The sequence below is a fragment of the Lepus europaeus genome, chromosome 9 (assembly GCF_033115175.1).
Source record: "Lepus europaeus isolate LE1 chromosome 9, mLepTim1.pri, whole genome shotgun sequence".
Taxonomy (NCBI): Eukaryota; Metazoa; Chordata; class Mammalia; order Lagomorpha; family Leporidae; genus Lepus; species Lepus europaeus.
Window position 1 is genome coordinate 97,583,715 of NC_084835.1, and position 21,161 is coordinate 97,604,875.

At 54.2% G+C, this 21,161-nt stretch overlaps 1 protein-coding gene across 1 annotated transcript; it reads left to right on the forward strand.

The window, feature by feature from the left end:
- Window positions 1-244: 244 nt before the first annotated feature.
- On the forward strand, window positions 245-20,728 carry LIPG (lipase G, endothelial type). The gene is made up of 10 exons (XM_062201652.1): window positions 245-537; window positions 3,789-3,970; window positions 5,555-5,734; window positions 6,827-6,938; window positions 10,710-10,931; window positions 12,519-12,761; window positions 13,417-13,537; window positions 14,289-14,507; window positions 16,995-17,099; window positions 18,775-20,728. The coding sequence occupies exons 1-10, from the start codon at window positions 441-443 to the stop codon at window positions 18,794-18,796; spliced, it is 1,503 nt and encodes a 500-aa protein (XP_062057636.1). The 5' UTR covers window positions 245-440; the 3' UTR covers window positions 18,797-20,728.
- Window positions 20,729-21,161: the final 433 nt, after the last annotated feature.

Consider the following 21,161-nt stretch of genomic DNA (forward strand, 5'->3'; position numbering starts at 1 on the left):
GTCGCCGCCGCCCGCGCAGCGGCGGGGGCCAAAGCGAAGCTGCGCGTGCCGGCGTCCACGCGGTGGGTGTGCGGTTCGTTCATTCAAACTTTGGGGAGTCTCGGGTCTCACGTCAGCGAAGGTGTGACCAATCAGAATTCAGGGTCGTGAATAATTATGCAAATCGCCATCTGGCGATGGGTCAGATGACTCCGATACTTTAAAAAACGACCACCCCGGGAGCTCGCGGCGTGACAGCGGCGCGGCGGCGCGGGGAGTGCGCGGCCCTGGTCCTGCTGCGAGCCCCCCAGCGCGCCGCTCCTGGGCGGAGCTCCCGACTCCCAACAGCTGGTGGGGAGCACGCTGCCCGCCTCTGGTCTCCGGCTCCGGCCGCTGGAAATACCAAGGGGTGGTGCTTTTTTAAAACCCCTGTTTTAGGGGAGGGGGTGTGGCTGGCAAAGATGAGGCGCTCCATTCCTCTGCTCTGTCTCTGGAGCGCTTGCTACTGCTTGGCCGCGGGGAGCCCGGCAGCCCTCGGTGCAGAGGAACCGCTGGAAGGTAACGTGCTTGTGATTAGATCTCCCGCCCTCCCCACTGCTTTTCCTTACCGAGCCCCTCTGCCTTGCCCGCTCTCAATCGGTTCCTCCTTCTTGCTTCCAAATCCTTCTTCCTTTCCCACTGGGCTGCCAATTTCCCCTTGGAGTCCCCTTGTTCCTGGGCGCTCCTGGCAAGTTGTCCCATTGGCCACTGGCTGCTGGCAGGGTGCGTGCCCTCCCGGCCGGCCGGGCGGTCTATTGCACCGTCCATTACACCCTTGTACCGTCCAGCCAGCCCACTTGCCTGCAAGCAGCCATCAAACCTCCTTTGAACCCAAAGGGCTGAGAGCAAGGTCTCTGGGCCCCTCCTTTGAAGGCTGGCACCTGCGTTTGGCAGTTAAGGTGGCAGCGTGGCTGGCTTTGGATAGATTAGGGCTTGCAGGCTGCATCCGGGTGTCCGCCTGCTTGCCAGCTTTTTTCTCCCCAGCACATTTTCCTTCCCACCCCTCCTCCTCCTTCTAGTTTTTAACATTTCTTCCTCTTGGCTTCTGTAGGGCGGTCTCTTCCATTGGAGCCAGGCAGCCCCGGTGGAATGAGGGCAGGATCTCCTAGTGCCAGTGCTAAGTCGCTACGCAGTTAGCAGTGGACGGCTGGGGAGCCCCTAAACCAAACCCCATCCTTTCCTCTTCTACTTTTCTGCTGAGCGTAGGCCAAACGACACTGGTCTGCATCGGCTTATATATGCATGAGAGGGTTAATTTGAACAGTGGGCAAAAGCTTGCTGTATCTAATGTGTCTCTAACTCCGGTACTAATTCAGGACTGAGAGCAAAGCAGAGGACAGTCCTTGCCCTGGGGAGCTCACATCTCAGCAGTGGGCAGACAGGAAGTCAGCCAGTGGAGGTGTGTGCACTATGCTCCTGTGCAGTGGGGAGAGAGAGGAGGAAGGTGCTGCCGTTTTAACACCCGGTCTCACTGAGACGTCGACCCTTAAGCAAGGAGGTGAAGGAGCTGGGAGGAGCAGCCAGGGGACAAGCGTAAAATCCCAGAGGCTGAGGGACCTCCGGCCACAGGTGGCTGGAGGACTGTGGGGGCAGAGTCGAAGCCAACCAGATGCCGTGGGGAAACTTCTTTGTAGGTTTGTGAGTTTATCCGCAAACCTGTCTCAGGGAGCCGGCAGACTCATTTCCTCCCAGGTTTCCCCATCTGGACCCTCTTCGATCGACTTTCTGGGTGGGTGCTGGGGAGCTGCCAAGCTGGTTGTGTCCACGGCTCAGATTTCTGCCAGTTGGGGCTTTTGTTCTTTGCTTTCATGACAGCTAACCTGAGCTCCGCTCCTGTGTATTTGGCTGCATCTTCTGGAACCTTATCTCTTACATGTGGTGCGTTCTTCTCTCTCTCCTCTCCCCCTTCCTCCCCATCTCTCTAGCACTGTGGTTTCTATTTCCATGATTCCTTTTGCTTCTGAGCTTTGGGGTGACTTCAGCTCCTGGGATGCTGTTGCTGTCTTTGCCCTGGTTTGCTGGGAGTGCAGAAGAGTCGGCTGCCGGAACTTCCTAGTCTGTTAATGAGTGATGCTCACCAGGTTGGCAGAAAAGTCGCTGCCCAGGGTCCGTTTATGACTGCCTGAAGGAGGATGGTGGTGACAGTGCCTGCCTAGTGGCCATCACTGACGTGGCTGTGCCATTGGACCAGACCCACCTCCTAGGTAGCTCTGCATGTGAGCAGTGGAGCTGAAAGGGGCTGCTCCGTTGCACTTAGGGTTTCCCCATGACTCCAGGCATTCATTGAACAAGCTGTATGAATGCTTGCCACCTGCCCTGTCCTGCCCAGGCCACTGAGGATGCGTGGCATCTCCAGAGTAAGTTCTGGAGTTGAGATAGGGACCTTAGGGGAAGTCCACTGTGTAACGGGTCAAAGCCTCTTACCTCCAACTCCAAGATACAAAATCTCTCAAAATCGGAAAACGTGTTGGTAACTTGTTTGGCAGCAATATTCAGCCTTCCTTGATTTGGATTCATTTGACCACAAAACCTGACCTGAACTATTTGTAGGAGGCTGTTTGTAATCTTCATTTTTTGCCCTCAATGGTGAGCAGTCATATATTTCCCTACAGAAATATGAGTGTGTTTCTGGGTGGGACACTAGGAGTGTGAGAGAATGTATGGTGTATGGGGCCAGCGCTGTGGCACAGTGGGTTAAAACCCCACCCTGCAGCTCTAGTTTCCTATATGGGCGCCAGTTCAAGTCCCGGCTGCTCCACTTCCCATCCAGCTCCCTGTTAATGCCTCTGGGAAAGCAGTAGCAGATGGCCCATGTCCTTGAGCCCCTGCACCCATATGGGAGACCTGGAAGAAGCTCCTGGCTCCTGACTTCAGATCAGCTCAGCTCCAGCCATTGTAGCCATTTTGGGAGTGAACCAGCAGATAGACGACTTCTTTCTCTCTCTGTCTCTCTCACCTTGTCTTTAAAATAAATTTAAAAAAATACTTAAAACAAAACAAAGAACTGGAGATAATTAAAAAAAAAGAATGTAATGTATGGTGTATGTTTCCATAATTCCTAGAATCTGACAGTTTGTGAATTCTGAACTCAACTGATCCCAAGAGTTTCAAGAAAAGAATTGAGGGACCATACTCTAAAAGTAGGAACTTGAGGGAAGGAAGAAATCCTTTTTTGTAGGGAAGAAGAGAGAAAAGCAACAAAGGGACCTGTTTCTTTTAGAGTCACAGTAATTAATATGAATGATTCATGAATACCATTGGGGCCAGTGTTGCGACACAGTGAGCTAAGCTGTAGACTGTGATGGCACCCCATATTGGAGTGCTAGTTCAAGCCCTGGCTGCTCCACTTCCGGTCCAGCTTGCAAATGTGTCTGGAAAGGCAACGGAGGATGGCTCAAGTGCTTGGGCCCCTGCCACCCACGTGCCAAACCTGGATGGAGCTCCAGATTCCTGGCTTTGGCCTGGACCATCGCTGGCCATTGTGGGGAGTGAAGCAGAGGATAGAAGATCTCTCTTTCCCTCTCTCTCTGTTACTCTACCTTTCAAATAAAACAAATAAATCATAAAAAAATTAATACTCATTACACATAGAGGAGAGGTCATTTTTCTACCTTCACAGTTCTTCTGGAAGGTGAAGGAGCCCTCAACAGGTGTAAAAGCTGAAATCCACATGGTTTATGTCATTTGCTCAAGGTTGAACTCGAACTTGAACCAGACATCTCACTCTCCAGATCCTCTAGAAGCACCTACACCGAGTTCTTTCTCCCCAGGTGGGCTCCACACAGCCAAGGACAGACCGGCTGCAGCCAAAGCCGCCGTGCGGTTTCACCTCCGCACCTCCAAGGGCCCGGAACATGAAGGATGCTACCTCTCCGTCGGCCACAGCCAGCCCTTGGAAGACTGCGGCTTCAACATGACAGCCAAAACCTTCTTCATCATTCACGGGTGGACGGTGAGCCCGGGCGGGAGCTGTCTGCGGCGTTGCACCGGATTTGCTTCCCTTTGTTGTGGCCCATTAGAGATTAGACTGGTGCTTCCAGGTTCCAAACACTCTCCCCCGTTCCTTGTGGGCTGCTTGTGTTTCAGACAGCTGTGACGGTTGTAACGGGCACTGCGCAGAGGGGGCCGGGTGGACTCCAGCAGGGTGGTATTTAGTGCTGGCATGCAACGGGCTTTCAGAAAGTGGCTCTCCTGAGGGCTGCAGCCCGGCTCCGCTGGCTCTTAGGAGCCCTCTAATTACACTTAATTACATTGGTCAACCACTGCCTCTAGCGGGCCATCCTGCCCCACCGGGCGAGCTGAATTGCGGCAACTCGACGGGCTCCAAGAAGCTGCGAGGAGCCAGCTGGCCTGGGTGGCTGGCGCCGTTGGCACGGTGCCCTCCTGTTTGCATGGGGATGGCTGTGTTTAAAGGCACTGGAACTCTTTATGCGCCCTAGCTGAGCAATTCCCATTGAAAGGCCCATGACAAACTTCAACAAAAAAGGGCTCTAACGCTCAACTTCAGAAGCTTTTGACCAGCAAGGGATTTATTCATTCACAGAGTGACAGTTGGTTGGAAAATGGCACTATTAAGTGTACAGGTTTCTGCCCAGGCTAATTGGGAGGGGACATTCCTACTCTTAACGATGAGAAATTCATAGCCATTGCGTGTTTTCTGGGTCTTTGGGTCCATCACCCGTGGTGGGGGCTGGGGGTGGGAGGAGAGTAGATAACGTGAATGGAGGTGACGAAGGACCTGTCCATCCATCCATCCATCGTCCTTATCCTGCTGCCTACAGTTGGAATCACGAATTCGAGTCTTTTTAAGGCGCTCTGTCAAAATGCAAATACAAACTGCCTGTGACTTATAAATGGGTTGCATTCCAGAAAGTTCTTTTGTAATCTGTTTGGAACTTGGAACAGCAGTTTCCCAGAGAAGCGAGACTGTCAGTGGGGTTTGGGTTCCCAGGCTAGGCACAGAAAATCTATTTATTTGATAATGTTCTTGTGGATGGGTTTACAACTGGTCCTAGTCACCATTTATAACTTTGTTTTTGTGGGAAAATGTGTTGAGTTCTAATTTGGAATTCCAGGGACAGATTTTCCCTACGCCAGGGTCAAGGGCGACGGCAGAGATGGGTTGTGGGAAGGGGCCATTTGTTAACATCGTGCTTGCCTAGGAGACCGGCTCCCTGCATCTCTCCGAGAGAAACAGATTCTCCAGGGCAACCTCCCCAGCTGCCTTTGAGAGATGGACCAGGCCATTCGCCTGACTGGGACAGGGACTCAGCCCTGGTACCCACACGATTCACAGTGGGGCAGCAGCATGGGCACCAGCTACGGAAGTTTCCATGGGAGACCTGGGAGTGGGAAGAGTGATGGAAGACAAACATCCGGTGGCCGTTTAGTGCGCAGGTGGCTGGCTCCGTGCGGCCAGCGCCGGGGTTCTACAATCGGCTGGGGAGAGGGTCGTGGGACGGAATACTCCGTTCCTTAGGATTTCTGAAACCCAGAATGACAGTAATAACCGAATCGTCTCCTCTTTTCTCTGCAGATGAGTGGCATGCTTGAAAATTGGCTGTACAAACTCGTGTCAGCTCTGCAGACGAGAGAGAGAGACGCCAACGTGGTGGTGGTTGACTGGCTCCCCCTGGCGCACCAGCTGTATACAGATGCCGTCAACAGCACCCAGGTGGTGGGCCTCAGCATAGCAAAGATGCTTGACTGGCTGCAGGTAACTGGGGCCCTTCCCCAGCGGGACCCCCTCCGTGGGTCACCCCCGTGTTAGCGTGAACTTCCGGAGTTTGACCAAAATCTTTGGGATGAACATTTTTGTTGAATGAAGTATTGCTGGAAATACTTCCCAGCTGGGATTCCAAGAGAGCCTTCAAATTACCCATAGGTCTCTGCACTGCATCCTGGTACTAGATTTGCTGTGAGCAGGTTGGCATTATGGGTTGTCACTTGTTCGTCTTAGAAAGCCATACCTTTGGTTTGATTGGCAATGGCCAGGAGCCAGACAGCCTTGTGATCTTAAATGCTGGAGTCTGTGCTTGCCTCTGAAGTGTGGCTATGCCAAGGGTGGGTTTAAAATCTTAAATAATAGTAAAGCATGGAAAACAGGCCTTGAGGTCTTGTATTTACCTTGTGCAGGTCAATGGTTGCCTGAGAGCAATGGACTGCAGGGGAGCAGGAGGGGCAGAGGCACATGGGCACAGGGACCCCATTATCTGGGCAGTCCCAGCCTGACCTTCTTCTTGTCCAGGGGATCTGAGGAATTCTGGCAGAAAATTCTAGAACAGTCCTTCTCTGCCTCAGTTGTTTGAGAGAGTTTGGCTCCCGAGTCACAGGGTCAAAGGCATACTTCCTCAGCCCCACCAGCTGGGTGTTCTGCTGGGGACAAAGCTTTGACCCTGGGGTCCCAGGCAGGCTGGTGGTGGGGAGGTTGGCAGCTCTGGGGCCAGGGTGGAGGTCAGGGCCACGGAGAGCAGGCAGGGAGACGCCGCAGCAGGCTGCAACGGGCACCTCATTCTCCAACGAATGCAAGTGTGGTCCAAGCTTTGGTCTGGCAGCTACTGGTGGAAAGAGCAGAAAACACGTGGGGGAACGGTCAGGTGGGCAGCCTCTTGTCACTCTCCACCACCCCCAGCGCTTGGCGTTTAAAGTGCCGCCGTGTCCTTTTGACCTGTCCTGGCTGGGACCCACGCATGTGGCCTGGCCAGTGGTGCCGGTGCTGGCCTCCTGTGTTGTGAGCTGCTAAATTGGTGTGGACCTGGCGGGCTGGGGAGCACGTTCTGAGCTCACACACTCGGGTGGCTCCCTGCAGGGCAAAGACGGCTTCTCTCTCGGGAACGTCCACTTGATCGGCTACAGCCTTGGCGCGCACGTGGCTGGGTTTGCGGGCAACTTCGTGAAAGGCATCGTGGGCAGAATCACAGGTAAGCTCCACCACCCCGGGCTGCCTCAGCTGCTCTCTGTGTCCCAGAGGGCCCCGAACGCGGCAGCGGGGTCACAGACGACTTGCTGTGGAAGGCACCTGGGGAACACCCCGTTCCGAGACTCCCAAATGTTCTTCTGAGCCAAATGGAGTCTGCCAAGACCCCAGTGTGTGAGACAGACGAATGGAGGTGGTGCTGGTGGAAGCTGGGTGGGTGTTCACCTGGCTGTTTCAAGCTTCCTTTTCCATGGAGAACGGTCTGGGTCTCAGAGCACTAAGGAATGTGGTTTGGGAACCTCTGATCTAGTCCAACAGGTGAGGGAACAGGCACGGAGAGGCGAGGCCTTGCCTGGGGACAAACAGCTAAAACCCAACGAACAGAAGCAGGTGTGGCCTGGCCTCCATGCCTCTGGGTGCTCACTCCAGGCCTCTAGCCAGTGGTCAGCTCCGGGAACTCTTGCGAAAGGACTTGATGGTGGCTTCCAGTAGCTTGCCGGCTGCCTCCGTCCGATCTCTCTTTCATCCACTTCATCCACCCATCACCTCTCTCTGATGGCAGGCTGTCGTGTTGATTGATGGCTGTCACGTGTCCAGTGGGTTGGTCCAACAGTATTGGTAAAGAAACCAACTCAGGTTGTCAGTAGAAAATTGAGTTTTCCATCTGGAATGCTGGCTCCTCATGAGCTTTCGGATGAAATGAGAGTTCGGATTAAATCACTTAATGACTGTGCACTAAAATTCAAGGTCGATTCGTTGCCCTGGTCTTTGACCCTGCTGCTAGGGTTCTCATAGTCGTGCTCAGCCCACATGGCCACTTCCTGCTGCTGTACCTGAACACCAGGGGCTGCTTCAGTTATTTGGCCTGTGGTGCTGGGGGCTGGGAAGGCAGGCTGGCCCCTGATCCGTGTCTGGAGGGGCCATTTCTTGCTGTGTCATGATGTGACAGAAGGCGTCTCATGGCCAGGACAGAGCAAGGATGCTGGTTTGGGTCTCTCCCTCTCCTTATAAAGCTGCAATCCCACCATGGGCATCGCCTCATGACATCATCTAATCCTATGTACCGCTTCAAGGCCCCACCTCCAAATGCCATTAACATGTGAATTTGCGGATCAACTTGCCAGCAGGTGAATGAGTATGGCACGCATTCAAACCACAGTGGTGGAGAGTTGATGAATTTCTTTCCTTGTAGTGTTTTCATTTAAAACCAAGACTCAGGTAGAAAGGACTCCTTAGCTAAAGAATGATTGAGTGAAAGTAGACTTTCCGGTTTCTGTGATAAGCTGGTGAGGCATGTGTGAGGTTTTGTGGCCCCTTCTCGGCTGCCGTTCCGGAACTGGAGTCTAACAAATGGATCTAATAATTGCACTCAGCACAGCTCGACAGCTTAGTTTTTGGCCTCCAAGACCAGGGTTTGAGCTGTCCAGCGTGGGCTGTCATTGTGTGGTCACCTGTGACTGCTCCTCCACCTGTTGCTGGTGCTGCCACTCTGAGCTCTGTTTGCCTGAGGGCCTCGTCCCAGCCCCGGAATGAGAGGCTGGAGGTTTCGGAGCCAGGCCAGCTGGGCTCACACTGTGGCACACACGGGGCCCCTGTCTGAGTCGGGGTCCTGAGTGTCGTTGGCAGTGAAGACACGCTGCAGACCCTCCCCCGCGTGTTGCTGCATCTGCAGTGAGACGGGGCTGCGGGAGCTCTCCAGCCCTTCCTCCCTGCTGTTTGGGTGGGAGCTACAGCCTGGAGGGCGTCTCCCCTGGGGCCAGCAGGGGAGACGAGCAGAACTGAATCAGCACCATGCCACGTCTCCATGGGGCCTGGGCATATGCGTCCCTTCCCCCTGGACTTCCTCTGTGGGGCAGGGCCCTGGCTCCTGTCCAGTGCCAAGCAGCACCTCGGAGGGCAATGGCTTACCTGCTACATGCTGCTGTTGCATGTCTGATGGGGGAAGCCGAGCCCTCGTCTCCTCCCTCAGTTGGTGGACTTCTCGGGGGCCTGTGAGCCACGTGATCCAGCTGGGAAGAAGACAGAGAATGAAGTGTGTGTGGCATTGAGGCCAGTGAGGTCACGGTGCAGGGGCCACCAGGGAGGACACCAGGGAGGACGTGTTGAGGATACGTGTGATGAGTAGTGCAACCCCGCACATTTTACACATGGGGAGACCAGGGCTCAGTGGTGACATGGTTGGGGCCCAGTGTCTGGCACCCCACAAGCAGCAGAGCTGGGATTCAAACCCAGGCTTTCTGATTCCAGAGGCTGCCGCTAGCCTCTGGGCCAGGCTGCCTGTCTTGCGCTGGGAGAGGTAAGAGAGCTTCCAAAGCACAGTGGGCTGTGCCCTGCTCTGCCAGCCCAAGGTTTGCCTGTGTGTGTGCCCATGTGTGTGAATATGTGTGCAAGTGCACGCATGTGTGTTTGATTTGCTGGGCAGAGAATCTGCACAAGATTCCACGGCTGAGTGCAGGCGGGGTGGAGTTCTCCATCTACCCTTTTTCTTTGGAAAGATTCAGTTCTCTCTCCAATTCCTAGTTAGAAAAGTGAACGAGACCACATCCCCCCAGATTCTGTGGGCCCCGGACATGTGGCAGGGGCAGTCAGAGCAGGGAAGCCGGCCTAGTCTGGGCAGGAGGAGGCTCTGCCTGCGCCAGCCAGCGGCCTGTGAAGCCCGTCAGCCACTGGCATTCCTCCGGCACGGCTTGGTTTCCATGGCGCTGACCGTCTGCTGGGGACCTTTGTTCCCACTCAGCAAAGAGCCTCTCTCTTGTGTTGGATGCAAAGCAGAAGGTTCCTCTCGCTTCCTTTTCCCTCCTGCAGGGCACATGGCGGGAGGCAAGGAGAAGCCACTACGTCAGTGTTGGGGCCCCTGCAGCCTCTGGAATGGGCCACCATGGGCTTTCTAGGGGACACTGATTTTGTCCCCTCTTTCTCTCGGGACCTGGACTTGGGATGAACCCCACACAGCCTCAGTCATACATGTGTTTAGCCCAACTTCTGGGAGGGATTTGGGGTTTCCATAGTGAGTTCTCTGAGTGTCCCGTCTGGGCAGGAGCTCTGTCTTTTTGTTTATTCTAATATGACCTTTTAAAGCCTCCCGCTGTGCTCCCTGGTTCTGCTGTGCCAGAGCACATGGGTCTGCTCCTGGTCACGTGTCTGCCTGGCTTGGTGCACCTGGAGCAGGGTTTCTCAACCTAGGCACTATTGGCCTTTGGGGAGGGTGATGCTTCGTGTGTGTGTGTGTGTGTGTGTCTTGTGCCTTGTATGACGTTTAGCTGGAGAATGAACCAGTAGATGGGAGATTTCTCTCTCTTCCCCCCCCACCCCCTCTGTCTCTCCCTCTCTCTGACACTCTACCTTTCAAATCAATTAATCAATCAACCTTTAAAATAATTCTATTAAAATTAAGGCTGGTGTCAGTGGCAGAGTGGATGGTACCAACAGGCTAGTTTCAGGGAGCTGGAGTTCTTTCTAGAATCGCTCTACTGCTGACAGCCCACGATGCCTGAGCACCGTGGGGCCGTGGGAAGCTTGTGGCTGGCTGAGGGGTCAGGACAGGTGCAGCCTCTGGAAGTGCAGCAGCAGGACTCGGTTCCCACAGCCAGGGCTTAGGGTCAACTGCGTGCAGAAATGGCTTCCTTATTTTCCTCCCTGCCTTCCATGTCTGGGTTTGCGGGGCCAGGCTCTGAGGGCGTCCTCATTCTGTGCTCTCAGACTGGACTTCCAGGCAGCACTTGTGGCCGGGTGCCACTGACACAGCCCCTCTTGGCCCCTGCCTCTGCCACTGCAGGTTTGGACCCTGCTGGGCCCATGTTTGAAGGGGTGGACATCCACAGGCGGCTGTCCCCGGACGACGCAGACTTCGTGGACGTCCTCCACACCTACACGCGTTCCTTCGGCATCAGCATTGGCATCCAGATGCCCGTGGGCCACATCGACATCTACCCCAACGGCGGCGACTTCCAGCCGGGCTGCGGGCTCAACGATGTCCTGGGATCCATCGCCTATGGCAGTGAGTACCTTACTCGCTTTTTCCTGCTGACCACAGTTCATCCCAGCTTCTTCTAAAGCAGCCAGAGCTGTGGGTGCCCCCATGCTGTCCACTTGGCTCTTCCCATGTTGCCCACCTGGGCCTTTAACACTATGTTTCGTGTCTCACCACCCTACCCCTCTGCAGCCAGCCAGCGGTCCCTGCTCTGCCTTCTCGTGCTTTGAGGTCACAATTGCTACTGATTGATTTTTATGGCAAAAGGAATGCATATGTGTTTATTGAAAAAAAAAAGCATCAGGCAATACAGAATTGCATAAAGCAAAAAAGTAACGATTCCCCTTCACTTCTGCCCCCACTTTCACCCCTCAGAGGTAGCCAGTATGGACATTCTTCTGTGCATCCCTTTTAGTTTCTTTTATTTGCAAATTAATTTGTGGGTGTGTTAATATTCAAGTAACACTGCAGGGTGTGCAGAGTGCAAGAGAAGTGCACCCTCCCTCAGGCTGAGGGCCGAGAGCATCCCTTAAGGCTCGTGGTGCCCTATGGGGTGGAGGCAGCGTTGCCAAAGTTTCCTTAGGGGCCCAGATATTACTGAAACTATTGGCTTTAGCATGTGGTTATTAGAAGGGGTGGAGTGCTGTGGCCAGAAAATCCAAACTGCACTCGTAACTTTGCAACCAACCCTGAGCAGGTCCCTTCACCTTTATGAGCTTGTGGGTCATAAGCTGTGATGGGATTGCACAGAACGGGGCTGGCGTTGTCCTAAAGCGTCAGCTGGGTCCTAGTTCAGGCTCTGTGGTCCATAGTCTGCTTCAGCTACTCCACTCTGCTGTGGCCGTGTAAAGCAGCCACAGAGAATACACACAGCATGGATGAAACACTATTACAAAGCCCTGTGGCCAACTGGCCAGCCAGCCGTATTTTGTTGAGTTCTGGACCACAGGGTGTTCTGCATCTGCTGTTGTGATAGTATTGGGACTGTTTTGACAGGCAGAGTGGACAGTGAGAGAGAGAGACAGAGAGAAAGGTCTTCCTTTGCCATTGGTTCACCCTCCAATGGCCACCACAACCGGCGTGCTGCGGCTGGCGCACTGCGCTGATCCGAAGCCAGGAGCCAGGTGCTTCTCCTGGTCTCCCATGCGGGTGCAGGGCCCAAGCACTTGGGCCATCCTCCACTGCCTTCCCAGGCCACAGCAGAGAGCTGGCCTGGAAAAGGGGCAACCGGGACAGAATCCGGCGCCCTGACCGGGACTAGAACCTGGTGTGCCGGCGCCGCAAGGCGGAGGATTAGCCTAGTGAGCCGCGGCGCCGGCCATGCACAGCTGGTTTGCATCTTCCATTTCGTGCTTATTACATGCACACCTTGCTCTTGATTTCTTTATGTATATTAATGCTGTCTTCTCACCAAGAGAGCGGGTGGGGATTTAAGGCAGCAAAGGCCTCCCGTTCTTCCAGGTGCTAGTATGATCCTGCCACGACACTGGGCATATGCTAGGGGTTACACAAATAGAAGCGCTCGAGGCAGCCGTCCTAGCTGTCATTGCTGAGGTGTGTGGTGCTCACTGACTGAGGGGCCGGTTCCTCTCGCGTGTTCTCCGCCTGTGGCAGCAATCGCGGAGGTGGTGAAGTGCGAGCATGAGCGGGCCGTGCATCTCTTTGTGGACTCCCTGGTGAACCAGGACAAGCCGAGCTTTGCCTTCCAGTGCACGGACTCCAACCGCTTCAAAAAAGGGATCTGTCTCAGCTGCCGGAAGAACCGCTGTAACAGCATCGGCTACAATGCTAAGAAGATGAGGAATAAAAGGAACAGCAAAATGTACCTGAAAACCCGGGCAGGCATGCCTTTCAGAGGTAAATTCAGCCCCGAAAATGTACCTGAATCTTCTTCCTCCTTCTAAACGCCATGTTGCAGGACAGGGCGCATCCGGCCTAGGAGCCGTGGCCAACAGTTAGATCAGGTTGTTGCAAATCAGAATACCTTTTGCATGCCCTAGGAAAGCTAATCTTTAAAAAATGAATGGTGACGACTGTGTTTGTGATGTACTATCACTCTGTGATCCCAATATCAACATTTAAAATTTTTGTCCTGCAGTTCACTTTTCATAGCTGTTTCATATTTGTTTTCTCATCACGCTAAATCCGAGGTAGCACAGACAGGTGGCCAATTTCGTGGCACAGTATAAATAAAGTCATAAGGCTTTGTGAGTTTTAATTTACATATGATAAAGTTGAGGCTCAGAAAAGCTAAGTCCTAGGTCCCTGATACAGGTCACACAGCTAGAAAGTAGCAAGGTCAAAGTCACACGGGGTCTCCTGACCCCCGAAGTTCAAGGTCCCTCTTTCTATACTGCACTGGCTTCTTCTGCCATCAGACAGGGTAAGACCATGGGAGGCTGGAAGCTGGGCTGGACCAAAGGAAGTGAATCCCTTACCCCTCTGCTGGGCCAGGGGTGCCCCGAGCTGACGAGCAAGGCTCACAGGTGTCCTTGTCCTGTTGTCTCTGCAGTTTACCATTATCAGATGAAAATCCACTTCTTCAGCTACAAGAGCGTGGGAGCAATCGAGCCCACCTTTTACGTCACCCTTTATGGCACTAACGCCGAGTCGCAGGTTCTGTCTTTGGAGATGTAAGTTTCCACTGCTGTACTGGGGACCCAGGGCTGGTTTTGTCTGAGAATGAGGGCGTGCAAGGGAGCCTGGGAGAACAGGTGCGGGAGATGGCTTGGGGAGGAGCTGGGTGGCTCAGCGGCCTCTGCGCCCACCCTCTCTCTGCTGTGTGTTCTGGCAAGCCCTTGGCTCTGCTCATTGCTGGGAGGGAAGCTCCAGGGATGACTCAGCAGCCTGGGAAGCTGTGGGATGAGCTGGGCAGAAACTGCTGTTTCATTTCAGGCAACGCCTGGCCCCGGAGGCTTTAGGCAACCTGGCCTTTCCTGAGTGACGTCCTTGGGCCTTTGCTAAGGATCTGGCTGTGGGAAGGGACGCAGCAGTGTGACTGTACTTGTGGAGTGCCCGCAGGGCTAAAGCGCCATGCTGAGTCATGTTGGGCTTGTGAGGAAGCATCAGCAAAGCGCGCGCTTGTCGGGGCTCGGGGTCTAGATGGAGACCAGGGTCTGTGCTCACACTCACACACACCCCAGGGGTCAGGAGAGAGGCGCAGGCCGGGGCTGGGAGTGGGCACCCTGTGGGCTGGGTGTGACTTCTGTTTGCTTTCTCATTTATCTGCTTTCTTGGTCCTGCGGTGACATATACAGGGCTCAAGGCGGGGGAGGGACTGCACACCTGTTTCTCTCCAGTGGGGCAGAGCAGGTGCTGCCCTGTGTGGCCGCACAGCTCTCCGGGTGGCAGAGGAGTGAGGGCGTCTTCCCTCTCACCTTGCAGAGTGGAGCAGATCGGGCTAAACGCCACCAACACCTTCCTGGTCTACACCGAGGAGGATTTGGGTGACCTCTTGAAGATCAAATTCACCTGGGAGGGGACATCTCGGTCCTGGTACGACCTGTGGAGGGAGTTCCGCAGCTACCTGTCTCAGCCCCACAGGCCCGAGCGGGAGCTCAGTATCAGGCGCATCCGGGTGAAGTCCGGGGAGACGCAGCGGAGGTGAGTGCCTTGGGCCCCTTCCGCCTCTGTGGACGACAGGTGCAGGCCGTCTCTGCTGCGCCTTTTCCTTTGCTGAGATCCCACCCCCAGCCCTTGGTGTCCAGAGCCCCAAACACCTTGGCCATGAAAAACGAGGCTAGGGCAAGGCTCCTGTTGATGGGTGCGCAGCTTCTGCCCCGACCACAGGCCGTTGGCCGAGAGGAGTGGGTAAGAGGGGGCTGGAAGGCAGCCTTTGTTCTGTTCCTAACCCCCATGTTAGCCTGGAAGAAGGGGCTTCCCAGGACAAAGCTCTGTTTCCTCTGGGGTCTGTGCAACCAACAGGCTTTGCTTGCTCCTGTCCAGAGCTCCTGCAGGTGTCTCATGGCTGGGGCGGGGTCTGTGGCAGGGGGTGTCTGCCTTCCTCCAGCATCCCATGTTCCTGGCATTATTGTGTCTCTCCTCCTGTGAGTCAAGGACTTGGGGCTGGGACCCTAACTTGAAGTAGCAGAGAATTCTGTGTGTCATGCCATCTGGCAGCTTCCCTATTTCTTTGAATCCTGAACATGGCATGAAAGATCTAGACTTGACATGTCAGTTCCTGAGCCCATGCCTTGCCTCTGGGAGCCAGGGATGCCACAGAGCCAGGCCAGTGTGGGGGACCTTTGGTTTAGAGTGATGGTTTTCCTTAACCTGGGTCCCTCAGCCAGCCTTTGGAGAGGTCACTGCCAACCCCAAGAAGGGAGAAAGCAATGTCCTCCTTCCTTGTCCCTCAGCCAGCATTTTCTCCATTGCAAACCTTCCCATCTTGCATCCACCCAGCCCGGGTGACCCAGCTTGGCAGCAGAGGCTAGCAGAGTGGAGTGGAGTGGAGGCAGGGTCCCTCAGCTGAATGGTCCCGGTCTAGAACCCTATGGAGCACAGGGTGCTGGCCTGTGGTCTGGTTGCTCGGGCGTCTCCTGCTTGTCTGGGCTCTGTAAGTGCAGCCTGTGCCCGTAGATGTAGTGGCAGAAAGGCGATCACGTTTATGAACTATTCCAGATGGAATAAACACTCATTCAGTCACCCCGGAAACGTGATCTGGTGCGACGCTTTCAGAGTAAACGTAGGGAGTAGAAGCCCATCGTTGCTTTACCCTGTCCCCCTCTTTCCTTTTCTTCCTGTGGAATGTAACCTCAATTCCATCATAACTCAGATTAGTGTTGTAGAGCTCCCGTGCTTCCGTCTGCATCTATAAGCAATGTGTGTGGGTATTTTCTGAACCTTGTGGACGTATTTTATGAGTTGCTCTCTTCATTCAAATGTCGTGAAACTTTTCGAGTGTGTATCCGTGGAGTCTATTCGTGTTTCAGCCCTGTGTGTAGATGATGCGTGTGAATATTTAAGTAGTTGGTATCTCTTTGTGGTGACAATTAGTGCTGAAATGAACACCCTTGTGCATCTTCTTGCCCACGCACGTGATGGTTCCATTGTGCACGTGTGCTAAAAAGTGGGCCTGCTGGGTGACAGTGAATGCTCCCTAACCTGACCAGATGTTGTGGAATCACTCCTCAAAGTGGTTGGACTCATTTTCAGCCTTAGCCATAGACTAAGGGTTCCTCCTTTGCCTCCTCCTCACCATTGTTTGCTGGGGCTTCCTGGCTGCTCTGTTAGTTACAAGTGGGTGCCCTGACTGCGTGTTTGCATGTCTGGATGGTGAGGGGGGGGTCCCCTTTCAACACCAGGGTGTCTACATAAACATACAGGCCCTGAGGTCCTTAGGGCTTCCGAGGGGAGGTTCTTAACCTGTTGCGAGTGTTGGTATCGGCCGACCTCAGCACCAGGGTCAGGTGCCTCACAAGTTACTGGTTGTGGGGCATGCTCATCACATCCCGCTGGGGCTGCTGGTGGGAAATGGTGACGAGACCCTGATGCCCGCTTGTGCTCTGAGCTGTGCTTCTGATGTGTCTCTGCCTTCGACTTGCAGCTGGGTGCCAGCTGCCCTCGTCAATCACCGTAGCAGGGGCACCTGGGATCCTCCCCATTCGAAGCAAACACAGTCAGCCACAGACCTGGGAGCCCACAAAGAAGTGGTGTGGGGTGTTTTACCATAAAACAAAACATCCCCTTTTAACTCCAAGCCGTGAAAGGTGCTGGTGGTAACAAGAGCAACACTTACATAAGGCTGTACTTTGTCACAGAGCTAAGCAGTCCATGCCTTAGGTTCCTGGGGGCCTGGGCAGGCAGGCGGGCTTTTGGGAGGCTAAAGCCTTGAGTGGCAGGCAGTCTTTTGGGTGACAGGGGAGCAGGTGCAGAGGTATGACTGAGGCTGTGAGGGGCAAATCCTAGAAATCTTTGTAGCAAGATGCAGTTGGAGCCCTGGGAGGAACCATGGGCAGTTCTGAGGGCTCTAGAGTCGAGCCTGGCACGCCTGAGACTTCTCTCCTCTCCTCCGTCAGCTTCAAGTCCAGAAAGCACCATCTAGATCCTTCCAGAATGCTGGCTTCATGAGGGGTTCCTTTTTCTTCCTAGACTGACGTTTTGCGTGGAAGACCCTGAGAAGACCAGCATAGCCCCTGGCCAGGACCTCTGGTTTTACAAGTGTCGAGACGGCTGGAGAATGAAAAACGAAACCAGGTCAGCAGCGTTGTCTCAGATGCCGCACACAGCACATGGTGCCCGACACCTAGCACTGTGGGGCTGGGACCTGGGCGCTTGGGGCACAGCATGAACAAAATCGGGACTGTCGCTAAATCCTAGGGTTGATGCTCAAGCCATGCATCGCAGGCTGACATCTTGTCTGTGGTAACCAAGGCCGCCGGAAGGTTCCAGCACTCGCAGCTTTCTTCTAGGCTCCAAGTGGGAGTGGGGAGTGGGCCAGGGGGGAAAGTGGGGAGTGGGCCAGGTGTTCTGGAAGCCAGGCTGGTGCGCGTGGATCTGAGTGGGTCTGATCCTCTGCCTCTTTGAAACACGGGAATGCAGCTGTGTGTGGAGCTGTGTGAGGCAGAGGCTGTGTGGCTTCAGTATCCCCTCACCCTGTGCACGTGGCTGCAGATCAGGGAAGGCCACTGTCATGGTGTGAAGCAGTGGCCTCACCCAGGGGAGCCAGGCATGCGCCTTCTGAGCCTCCTGTGCACTGAGAAGGAGGGAGACCCTGTCCCCTCCGTCTCCACCTCCTATCCCTGACCCTCGCCAGGGCATCAGATGAGAATCCCGCTGCCAGGCCCTGAGCCCTGACCTGGGCTCCCTGCCACACAGCGCCTTCCACAATCATCTGATTCCATCACCAACCCCAGGAGGCAGCTGCTGTTACCTCTGAGTGCAGATGAAGAAACTGAGGCTGGGGGGTGGGGTGGAGTCACTCTCCAGGGTCCCCCAGCCGCGTTCTGCCGGCTCACACGAGTCCCCTCTCCTCTGCCTGGGTATCCATTGCCGGGCAGCTGCGGCCCTGCCCTGGGGTCCCCTGGGATTGCACCCCCAGCGGCTCAGTCTCCTGCTTGGGAGCATGCATGGCATCACAGCACAGCGATCAGGGCCACGTGAGGCCTGGAACCTGCCCATCTCAGCAAGGGGCTCCGTCTAGTGCAGGCTCACCTGACTGTCTGCTGTCGCCATCATTTTAATTCTTCCAATTTACTCCTTCCCAAGGGCTTCCACATATAGTGATTCATCGTCCCCAGAGCAGCCACGTGGGTTAGACACAGCGGGGAAGGGTCGCTGGGCTCAGGGGGAGGAAGATGATGCCTTGCTTTTCCTTTCTGCTCCACAACCCCCTCCCAGTAGACAGCTACACGGGCAGCCTGATAGAAAACAGGTGACCCCTTCTCTGCCCTCCAAGGAGCCGGAGGGATGAACAAGCACCAGGAAGTTGCGACTGCCTAGATGTACGTGGAACACCTGCACTGGCCTCCGTCCAGTCGTGGGTCCTGTTCACCTGCTCTCCCATAAGGAGTCTGGGGTTCAGACAGGTTCAGTAACGCCTTTACGCGGCTGACATGGAATCCAGGTCTCTCGGCTCTCAGTCGCCCTTGTATTTCTTGGTGTAGACAGAGAGGACACTTGGGTGATTCTCCTCATATTGTGTTTGCATGTGTGTGCATGTGTGTGTGTGCTACGCATGGTCTGTGATGTGCGCAACTCAGGGTGCAGAGAGGGCTCCTGGGTGGTGTTTCTCTAGTGAATCTTGTTGGGTGAGGGGAGAAGCCGTCCGGATCTTGTGAATAGTGAGAGGCGTGACCAACAGCTGGTCTTGCGGCGGATGTGGCCTTCTGGGAGGGCTGGTGAGCGTACTAACAAACCCGCTTCCTTCCAGTCCTACTGCGGAGCTGTCCTGAGGATGCTGGGCACGCCCTGCCAGCGAGCACCCCCGATCCAGCCGGCCACGCACAGGGAGAAAAGTTACTGCTGAGGACCTACCCGACGGAAGGACCCCTCTCGGCCCTGACCTGGGAGGAACCTGCTGGCCTGGCCCAGGCCCTTGTCCCCATGACAGCTGCAACTTCGTGCCTGAGGGGACTGCGCTGCTGCAGCTCCTGGGGCCGCCCTTGACCAACTCTAACTCCAACCCTCCTCCCGAGCCTCCAGGAGCACGGAGTCCGGATGTGTGTGTCTCTCTGTGTGTGTGTGTGTGTGTGTAAATGGTGCACCTGTGCACACTGGACCAGTTTCCTGGGGGCTGGGTGAGCCCAGGCTTTGCCTCACCATGGGTACTGGCTCCGAAGGGGCTCTGTGGGCCAGGCTGTCAGCTGCTTGTCTGTCCACTGTGAGTCCACTCATGTCAGGGTGGCAGTTCACCTGGAGAGAGGACGGTGGACCTGGGCTGGAGCCCAGGCCTTTGCTGCACCAATCAGTGCTGGTCACCACATCTGTCCTGCCCTCCGGCTCGCACTCTGTCTTGCTTTGTTATTTTTCCCTTGTTTGTTTTTTGATGGAACAGATGTTTACAGAGTGCTTAAGATGAACTATCGTGTGCCATAGATTCTGCAGATCCTGTCTCGTAATTTGTTACTTAATGGGGGCGGGGTTCCAGAATTTACATGGTGCCTGAGTCCACACACATGTGATGGGGGCCCCCACCTAAGAGTTGGGGTCCTCAGGCTGCACGAGGTTTCCACCATTTCTTAGTTACGTGTGCCATTGTCCCCGAGAGAGACATGTTTGAACACCAGCAGAACAGCAGGCAGAGTGGGGCCAATGGCTGGACACGGCAGTTGCTGGGGAGTGACAGATCCTCTGCCTAGGGAGATAGAAGGTGTTACACGTGTCGCACACATCTGTTTATACCTGCCAGACAGCTGGCTCAAAGACGTACTGCAGTGTTTTTTCCACCTTGAAACATCTTGCTTGCATACCAGTGCCTTTTCTGCATTGAGCTTCCTGAAAAGACCTCCACGTTTAGATTCTGGTGTGACTGGAACATGATATTTGAGAAGCCCTTTATATTTTTCAAAAGATCTGCACAAGCATTGCCGACTTAGAGTGAGGGGAGCAGGGCAGCTGTTACTAAGCCAGCTTCACAAAGCGGAGGCTTGGTCAAGTGTGGCCACATGCCGAGCGTCACAGAGTAGACGGTGGAACCAGGCCGGGTTCCCAGGGTTCTGGAGCCGAAGCTCCCGGTTCTGAAACCTCAGGAAAATGTCCACAGCCATTTGCCACCCGCATGCCCAGGTGTGACAAACTGGGACTTCTTTTCAGAGCTTTCCACACAATGCCGAACCAAGCCTTTCATTAACGTGTAACCAGGAGGACACCTGTGCCCATGGGTTGGGCTTCTTGGGAGTGAAACTGCCTTGGGAGGTGGTGTGATGTCAGATGTGGGAGGGAGAGTGGCTTTCTTTGTACTTGGGTGTTTCAAGGACATTGTTGTAACCTGTACTGTGCCAAAGTGCTATCATTGTTTAATGCCAAACTTACAAAGATGTCCCCGATTGAGTTGTAGTCCAAGGTGTGTTCCCAGTCCCGCTGGGCGCCTCTGTCGCTTCCTTGACTGCTTTCTTGTCCGTGTGAAGCCTGTGTTGTGGGCCATGCCTCCTGCTTGCTTCTGTGCTTAGTGATAGAAGCTTCGGGAAGTGAATCCTCAGTGGGTTGTGTATTTATACATTTGACTCAAAGCCTTATTTGTATATAACGATGCTTTTTTTTTAAAAAAAAAACTCAGTGTAGAAGACTATTTATTTCTCAAATGTATATATAATGTATAAAAGCAAATGAATGGTTAGATTTTTTTAAGATTAACCAGTTTCAAGATTTACAAGATTTTAATATTAAAAAATACAAAATACTTAATGGTCTGGTGACTCAATTTTTTAAAAAAGATTTATTTTATTTTTGGAAAGGTATAGTGACAGAGAGAGAGAGAGGAAGAGACAGAATCTTCCATCCACTGGTTCATGCCCTAAATGGTCTAAATGGCCAGGGCTGGGACAAGCAGAAGCCAGAAGCCTGGAACTCCATCCGGGTCTCCCACATGGGTGGCAGGGGCTGAAGTACTTGTGACTTTTTCTGTTGCTTCCCCAAAGGTATTAATAGGGAGCTGAATGGGAAGTGGAGCATCTGGGACACAAATCCGTGCTCTGATATGGAATGCCAGTGTCATAGCATTGGCTTAACCCACTCCGCCACAACACTGGCACTGGTGACTCCATTCTTTTTTTTTTTTTTTTTTTTAATTTGACAGCTAGAGTTATAGACAGTGAGAGA

Excerpts from the sequence above, each read along its gene's own strand:
- LIPG (XM_062201652.1), top strand. The coding sequence starts at position 441 with ATGAGGCGCTCCATTCCTCTGCTCTGTCTCTGGAGCGCTTGCTACTGC. Across the intron at positions 6,939-10,709 it reads CATCGTGGGCAGAATCACAG|GTTTGGACCCTGCTGGGCCC; the intron begins GTAAGCTCCACC and ends CTGCCACTGCAG. Across the intron at positions 10,932-12,518 it reads GGGATCCATCGCCTATGGCA|CAATCGCGGAGGTGGTGAAG; the intron begins GTGAGTACCTTA and ends CGCCTGTGGCAG.